Source organism: Leptonychotes weddellii, unplaced genomic scaffold (genome assembly GCF_054177405.1).
Source record: "Leptonychotes weddellii isolate Sample4059 unplaced genomic scaffold, ASM5417740v2 HiC_scaffold_6685, whole genome shotgun sequence".
Classification (NCBI taxonomy): domain Eukaryota; kingdom Metazoa; phylum Chordata; class Mammalia; order Carnivora; family Phocidae; genus Leptonychotes; species Leptonychotes weddellii.
In genome coordinates this window covers 1-8,454 of record NW_028036016.1, presented here as the reverse complement: position 1 = coordinate 8,454, position 8,454 = coordinate 1, and the positions used below count along the sequence as shown (strand labels likewise).

General features: G+C 53.9%; 1 protein-coding gene across 1 annotated transcript; it reads right to left on the bottom strand.

Annotated features, from left to right (window-relative positions):
• Positions 1–474: 474 nt before the first annotated feature.
• Positions 475–5,004, bottom strand: LOC145719721 (phosphatidate phosphatase LPIN1-like). Its single transcript, XM_081811270.1, has 3 exons — positions 3,879–5,004; positions 2,609–2,757; positions 475–2,120 (listed from the first exon to the last, which is right to left on the bottom strand). Exons 1-3 carry the CDS (start codon positions 4,056–4,058, stop codon positions 2,030–2,032), a joined length of 420 nt encoding a protein of 139 aa, XP_081667396.1. The 5' UTR covers positions 4,059–5,004; the 3' UTR covers positions 475–2,029.
• Between the last annotated feature and the right edge of the window lie 3,450 nt (positions 5,005–8,454).

Below are 8,454 nucleotides of genomic sequence, written 5' to 3'. Positions count from 1 at the left end.
GACGGGGTGTACCTTTGCAGAGGGCAATCTGGCTCTATTGATCAGATCTTCAAATGCGCTCATCCTCTGACCGGCAATTCTACTTCTGGGAATCCACTTTACAGCAGTCCCTCCCTACGTGCGTGCGCCTTCTTTATTTATTTATAGGCTCATCATACATAACAAACATTCTATGTGAGTGCTTAGGACATCAGTCTTGGACCTAGTGAAGAAACTGGAAACTCGTCCTCCGTGCACCAACAGAGGACTAGTTAGATACAGCACGGTTTGGGGCGCCTGGGTGGCTCAGTCGTTAAGCATCTGCCTTCGGCTCAGGTCATGATCCCAGGGTCCTGGGATCGAGCCCCGCATCGGGCTCCCTGCTCTGCGGGAAGCCTGCTTCTCCCTCTCCCACTCCCCCTGCTTGTGTTCCCTCTCTTGCTGTGTCTCTCTCTGTCAAATAAATAAATAAATAAAATCTTTAAAAAAAAAAAAAAAAAGATACAGCACGGTTTATCCACATTATACAATGTGTGCCGCACTGGAAAATGAGGTAAATCTTACATGTAATGAAACAGAAAGACGTATTACTAAATCCTGGAGGCGTGCGTGTCAGGGGGTGGGCGTGGGGAGAGCGGAAATGGATTTTAAGGACACCGAGACAGAACCAAACTGTTCACAGTGGCTCCACATCGGGGAGTGGGTTAACCTGGCGGTAGGGCCGAGAGGAAGAAGACACAACCTTCCCACTCTCAAATTTCTCTCATTTTTCTTATTTCTCTTCATTTTTTTTTAAAGAAGCATGTATTACTTTTGTAATTTTTTGAAGAGGAAATCTGGAAAAGTGAGGCCAAGCCAATGAGCGGGGCATCTAAGAGATCAGACGCTCTCAATCCCACCAGGGTACGAGGCCCCGTCCCAGCCACCCCGCCCCCACGGCAGCGTGAGGCCCAGGCGGCCAGACGCCGTGTCCACTTCGTGACATCCCAAGCACCTGTCACTGGGCTGATCACACAACAGCCACTCAATAAATGCTGGGTAAGTAAATGAATGAGGGGCAGGAAAGTGCGCTTCGTTCATCGGTGCTCACAGAGCATGGGTGCCCAGCCCCCACCCCCCTCTGTCACCTACGTGGGCCAGAGGTGAGGCACATCAGCTTGGGAAGCATGGGCCCGGTTTTCCGGCCTGACCTCCACTACGTAATTCCTCGCCTTCCTCAGCCAGGGAAAGGAGGGGCTGGCCTGCGCTGGCCTGAGGCCCCTTCCAGCCCAAGTGGCTGCAGAACAGAAAGCGTTGGGGGGAGAGTTTTCGCGGATGAGGAGGCTCTAGGCCACAGAAAGATGGAGAAAGTGACGAGCCAGTGTGGGGAGGGAGAGACCCCGACGGCCCCTGACCCCGGAGACAGAGCAGGGCTGAAGGTGCCCTGCCTCCTGTCAGCAGCTATGGGAATGCGGACCCACCACTTCTGAGGGAACTAATGATATTAATTCTTACAGTAATTTTGAAAAGCTAGTAAGCCAAGTAACACGTGCCCTACACAGGAAGCAGTTCAAGATCTACCCTCCCCCCTGGGCATACCGGTGGGAGGGTACAGAGCAGGCACTGTCCTGCACTGTGGCCACACAGCGGAGGACCCCCCAGGCTGGCGGGCAAGATGAGCACCGCAGCTAAAACCTGCCTGGAATCTGCACCTCTTCAGCCTACACTATGTGGCTGGGCAGCTGTCAGAGGACCATTACCTCACCTCATCTGAGGAGACGGTCCTCAGTAGGAACTGAATCTCAAGCCCTCCCCTAACGCCGCCACCCTTGTTCGGACAACAGTTTTGGGGCCTCCCATCACTTCCGTTCTTGTCTCTTGGCACTGAATTCACACTTGCAAGTTGGCGGGATGAGCACTCGCTGCGTCCTCAGAATCCTCCACACCCCCACTGACCCCGCTTGACTGAGGTGCACTCCTCTTGCAAGTCACGTTCAAGGTCAAGGTTCCGCGGGCAGAGTGTCATGCACGCACCAACAGCACACGGGAGATGGGGGCAGGCGCCCGGTACTTACTGGCTCACTTTATGGTACAGCTTAGCGATGCCCTGGTGGGTCCAATCCTTGCCCAGGGTGGGCAGAATGTGGCCAAGAGTATCTGATCTAAATAAAGGTAGAAATGAGAAAAATACAATAAAAGGGGCATGACAACGGGGGAGAAAGCCCATTCCAATTCACTGTACCAGAAACACCCCATAAAATATGCCAACAAGACCCATGACTTACTTGCTGGAGAGAAAGCACAAACCTAGAGTAATCAGAGAACACTCACGGAGGGATACATTAACACACAAAAGGGCACCTTCTCACTGATCACGCATCAAGTCCGTGACTTGCTAAATCAAAGCGGAAAGGGCATGTGGAAAGACACTCCTGGGAAGCATCCACATGAGCAACATCCGGGAAATAAGCACCACGACCCCAACTACGGCTTAGTTTAGGGCAAGGATCGAAGATTCCACGGCTGCACCAGAAACCGAACTGCACGAGCCCCACGGCACCACAGACAGAGAATGGCGATGCCGGATCCAGGCCCCGGGGCCCTACAGGAAGGTGAACTTGCCCACGGCCCCTGAGGCGGCCGCACCTACCTGGTGATGGTCCCATCGATGTCTGAGATGATGACTTTGTCATCCCAGTTCCACAGATAGATGGTGCCTTCGCAGCGACATGTGCCTTGGTACTGTGTGGTCACGCTGAACACCACGTCGTTGGGGCCATTCTTCAACTTCAAGCTTTTCTGAAAAACATGAGCCATGTGTCCACTTGAGGGGAAGGCCCAGACTGAGGGCTATTTGGATTCCAATCCATGAGACGCTAGATTAGGACTATTTTGTAAACTCACTGCCCTGGGCTGCTGTATAATTCTGCCTACAGATGAGGATGGTTCTTTCCAGGATTTGGGCCACCTGAACCCAGCTCTCCCCATAGGCCCCCCTGTAAGGCAAGCTCACCCTCTTCCTGCAGGGTTGAATGACAGGCTGGGAGGCTTGCCACAGGAATCCCACCTTCAGAACAGGACGCACTTACTACTCCGTGAATAAATACGAAGGGCCACAACGGGGGAGACAAGGCCAAGTGTGGAAACATGTTTTCCTGAATAACCGCAGACCCGAGGAATTCACAACAGATCCAGAAAGCAAAATTACCTTTTTGGCGGTTTTGCGTCTCATTGTGGGGACCCTCTCGTGCATGCCAGCTGGCTGCCCAACTCCAGGTCCCCCCAGCATCGCTGGCCTGAGCCACATGCCACGCAACTGCACAGAGGCTGCCAGGCTGAGGGGCGTGCTGGTGGTGTTAACTGGGGGTCTGGCCTGACCCTTTCCCACGAACACCGTCACAGCTTAGCCTGCCCCCCACTCATTCTTCGGATAAAAGCAGAAGAGGGAGGATACTTGCTCGCTGACTGTTCATGGGCAACAAGGTCCAGGAAAAGAAGGGTCCGACTAAAACTGGTGATACACCCTCACAGAAGAGGACACTGTGACCATGATGGCCCCCCTGCCACCTGAAACTCTCTCAACCCCATCGCAAGTGCTTGATTTCCCCCAATTTAGGAGCTGCCCTTGAGTCGACAAACATCTCTCTAAAAATGGAAAGAGCCTGCAAGATTCAGGTTTATCAGTCATTTACAACTAAGGATAAATTAGCTTCCTCAGGCTGCCCTCCTCCAACACTTGAAAGCTCCAGGGCTACATCAGGGAAGACAAAGGGGAAGCGAGACTGTGGGGTCAGCCTGGCCAGGGGCTGAGGCTGGGCTGGAGAGCAGGAGGGGCACCCAGACCACCAGGCCGCTGAGTCTGGGTGGCCACGCCTTGGCCAGTGCCTGTGAACACGGCGAGGGAAGAACGAGACACACACCAGTTGCTCTGAAGTGAGCCGGAGGGTCTTCCTGTAGCTGACACTGGACAACAGAGGAAGGTGGCTTGCACTTGATGGCTTGGCAGCTGCGTGCTCTTCATCACTGGAGGATGATTCATGCTTTATTCTGGAACACAGAGTGATGTAATCACCAATTAGGAAATGCATCTGGGTGGCCATTAAAAATGCATTAGGCCGGAATCAATGACAGAGTCAATCGGGTCTCTCCCGAGTACTGTCTCTCGGGTGGTCATTTACCATATGCCATTACATTTATCAATGAATGCTCACTAACTCCCATTCATATGCCTCCTGCATTATTCATCTGGGGCTGCCGCTCCTCGTTCACGTCCCTATTTCCTAGCTATCATCACTCTATTTTAAACCAAGACGCTGCTTCTTCCTGATAAACAGAGTTAAGCTCCCTCCTCCCAAGGAGGATGCTCGTAAACATTCTCTTCTGTTCCAGGTCTAAGGCTGCAGGCCAAGAAGTCCAAATTTCTACACATCCTGAGTGATCAGTTCTGTTTATACCTCTCCAAACACCCATCTCCAAAAAACTAGATAACTGTAGGACTCCCCACCAGGTGAAGACACGGAAGGTATCAGTCCTCCTCCGGGAGCCCTGAGCAGGCTGTCCCACCGGCAAGGGTTACGCACGTCATCTGCCCGTGCAGAACACACAGGGCCAATGCTCCCGACTCTTCCAGATTTCTCCGTTTGGTGAAGGGCTGGGGGTTGCAGGTGGGAAGCAGGCTCTTTTTCTTTAGCCAGCTCTTAAAAAGCCTATTGGTTGTTCCCTCAATCAAAATCCTGCTATAGCATAATCCCCAACCCAGCAGCATCAGCCCTGCTCCCTGAGGCCATTACTGTCAAAAATGTCTTGCCACTATACAAAGTTACAAAGTGTTTGTTAAGGCTGAGTGGAAAGGGCTGAGTCGGCCCCAAGCAGGCACGTCCCATCCTCGGGTGCACACCTCCCTGCAAAGCTTCCTGCTCGGGACATCCCTTTATGCAAGACTGACACGCCTGGGAGCTCCATTTTATCTTATCTCAATGTGCTCTGACCTCTCAATGCTCAAGTCCCCTTGTCCTCCTGCCTCCTCCAGCCTCCCCTTCTCCCCCACCTCCCTTCCCCATCCCGTGCAGCCTGTTGCTTTCTCATCCCGTGTGTTCCTTCCAGAGCAGTCCCTACAATCCAGGACCATCCCAAACTAGGGAGCCATGAGGGAGGGCACCGTGACACAGCACCCACTTCTCTGCTATTTCTAAGAGGAGACGGGCCTCTTTCCACATCTAGAATGAGGGGCCCTTCCCTAAGCACCTGCTACCCCAGCCCCACGAGAGGGAGACTGTGGGCTGCAGGCTGGCGGACTGGGGCTCATCCGCCTGATGCTCATTGCGCTGTGCCGGCCGCTGTCGATACGGCAGACAGACCGGCCCCTGCTCCCCCCGGTCGCTTTGTCTAAACCATCACAGCACAGCAGGATACGTGCTCTGATGGGAAAGCAGACTTGGCCATCACCAGGATACAGTGACTGTGGGGAATGAGCCACGGGGACAGGTCGCTGTGTCCACGAAGAAGGACAGAGCGTGACGGCTGGCGTCCTGCTTGGTACATGGTAGGGCCGGGCTACGTGCGCATGAATCTAACCCGTGACACTGTGTCTCTAGGTACGGTGAAAACGGCCCGGGGGTTAGAACCTGAGAAGCCCAGGCTGGAACCCCACAGGAATCAGCTTGTTACCCTCACAGACTGTTCTCCTTTCCGCCCTCGTTTCCTTATCTCAAAATGTAGAGGAGCGAACCGCATCACACCCACCAACACATTCAGGGTACAGGCAGGTGACAGAAAGAGCCGGACTGGGAGACATGAGCCCCACTCACGGAAGGCCTCACGACCGGAGAATTCCTCTCGGGGCCTCTCGCTCGTCCGGACAATCACATGTTCCAAAGCAACAGAACTTTCCAGTCCCGCCCCCCCGCCCCCCGACCCTAGCGAACAATGCCGGTTCTTCTGAACCTACGACCCACAGATTTCCCGTTGGGGAAGACACAGTCCTGGAGCCGACCCGGCCGGACATGTGCCCAGGCGGGGACCCAAAGAGAGACCAGGCTGCAGGCCCCTCACTGAATCGGGAAACGGTTCTGCTCCAACCAACCAGTTTGGAGTGAACGGAGATCCAAATGTGGACCAAAGCTCTCATGACACCACACGGATGTGTGCCTCTGCTCAGAGGGTGAGGAAGCTAGGCAGAAGCGCTGTTCCTTTCCATTTGCTGCGTAAAAAAAAAAAGAAACCCACCAACCCCGTGCAGCATGCCGTGTTTCAGGGAAAACAGACCCAAACACCGCAACGGGAGTCGTACAGTTGGCTGCTAGGAAAACCAGCTTAGGGCAAGGATGCGGCATCTGAGGACTCCGCCACCCTGCACGGAACAGGCCCCCCGCCCGAGCCCGAGCCCGAGCCCCGGCCCCCACGCTTGCGAGGGCTCGGGAGCTGGTGCCCGCCTTACGCCGCCGCCAAGAAGCAACCAACAAACAAAAGGGCTCATCTCGCTTGAAAATCTGTGTTCAGAGAGTAGCTGTGAACAACATCTAACTTAGCACTTGTCACCGTGCACATTTTTCAAATAGTACTTTAATGATTTGTGTGGTGACAAGCATTTTGCTCAATTAGGAGACTTCAGGGACCGCTCTGTCAATCAAGCCTGTCAATTAGGAGAGCACTCCAATGCCTTCTCTCCGTCAGCTGCACGGATCCAATTGGGAGGCTCAGCGTCTAAGATGCCAGTAAAAATTAAAAGATTTCCATTTCTCCAAAGAACTCTATGTTAATACCTTTCAAAATCTCAATTACTTCTCACAGGAGTCAATGCTTTGCTTTCCAGGTTTAATAAAGAAGTGTGGCGTGACTAACTCACAATGGTGAACAGTCCTGGATAATTTCTAGTTAGCTTGGAACAGCATCTGTGCCAACATTCAAAGAGGATCGTATCGGATGGTAAGAAAATCGGCGACGCTTCAAATGAACCTCGCCGGCTGATGCCGCAGCTCAGGAGGAGCCGCCCTGGGGTCTTGCTGCTCGTCACCCCACCCCCTGACCCCCCAGGGTCCTCCCCGGTCCTCCACGTGGCTGCTGGCAAGGAGACAGGCCCGACCAGTAGCAGATGCATGCCACACTGTCAGCTGTTGTCACCTCCCGTGCTTTTTTTTAAGATTGATTTATTTATTCTAGAAAGAGAGAGAGAGCGTGCACACAGGGGGAGGGGCAGAAGGAGAGGGAGAGAGAATCTCTGAGCTCGGAGTCCAATGGGGGGCTTGATCCCAGGACCCTGAGATGGTGACCTCAGCCGAAATCTAGAAGCAGCCGCTTAACCGACTGAGCCACCCAGGCACCCCACGTTCTGTGCCTTTTCAACCTTGGGCCAGGTCCCCCGAGAGCCGCCTCCTGACTGCTCCCATGCAGCCGCCAGAAGCACCCCTCCTGTGTGGCCCTGTGGGGTTTTGCATTCCGGTCTCCTTTCTCATGAAGATGCCGTGAGAATTAAATCAGCTGATATACGTGGGGTTGGTATCATTCTTAGCCCCATTTTACAGATGGAGGAGGAGACACCGTGGGGCTGACGAATTCACCAAAGCTCACATGGAAGGCTCGCAAAGCCTCTGCTCTGTGTCCTGCTCATGCTGCCTCTCGTGTTTGGAAATCGTAGCTAGGACAAACAGCATTCTTGAAAAGAATTCCCGGAGAGCAGAGTGTTTCCAGTGCAGCTAAACCGCTGGTTTAAATGCTCAGGACAGGCGAGCTGAGGCCTCTGCCTGTGTCCCCCCCACAGTGCTGCCTCTCTCCTGGGCTGCCTCCCCCGCTGCTCTGGACATGAACATCACACCTGTTCCTCTGCTCGGATACAGACACCAGTTTCCCCAAAGCCAGGATTCCAAACCAGGTCCGCCCGACTCCCAAGCCTGCTGCTTACGGCCTGCTGCCCACTCGTGGGCGTGAACGACGACCCCACCGACAGTCCACTGGCTTCCAACCCGCCTGCTGTGCATGTCCCCGCACAGGACAGCACATCCTCAGCCTGCGCTCCATCTAGAATGCACCCACCTTCTCCCTACCGAGCTCCCTCAAAGTCACACTCAACATTCCAGGTTGGGAAGGTATCCAGAAAATCATGTCTGAAAGCCCTTTTCCAGAGAACAAGCCAGAGATGGAGGGCGAAAAACTGAAAGTCAACCCCGCTTCCCTCTCCAGCGTGGAGGAGCAGAGGGTCCCGTGGGAACCAGCAAGGGTGCCCCCAGTAATACTCCAGCCGAGAGCTGGCGAGGCCTCTTTGAGTCATCTTCAAAAGGTCCTGCACGTTCTTCTACACACAGAACAATGAAGAAACCAGATTTCTTCCTACTTCCTCCTCTGTGGGTTTCTATTTCCACAGGGGATTCTGGAAATAAAACAGCTGATGAGGCAGAGCTACGGCCAGGAGGCCAGGACGTGCGCTCTTAGCCTGCCTCTCCTGTGAATCAACAACGTGCTGGGGAAAACTTACCAATTCAGTAATAGCCCAACAATACTTAC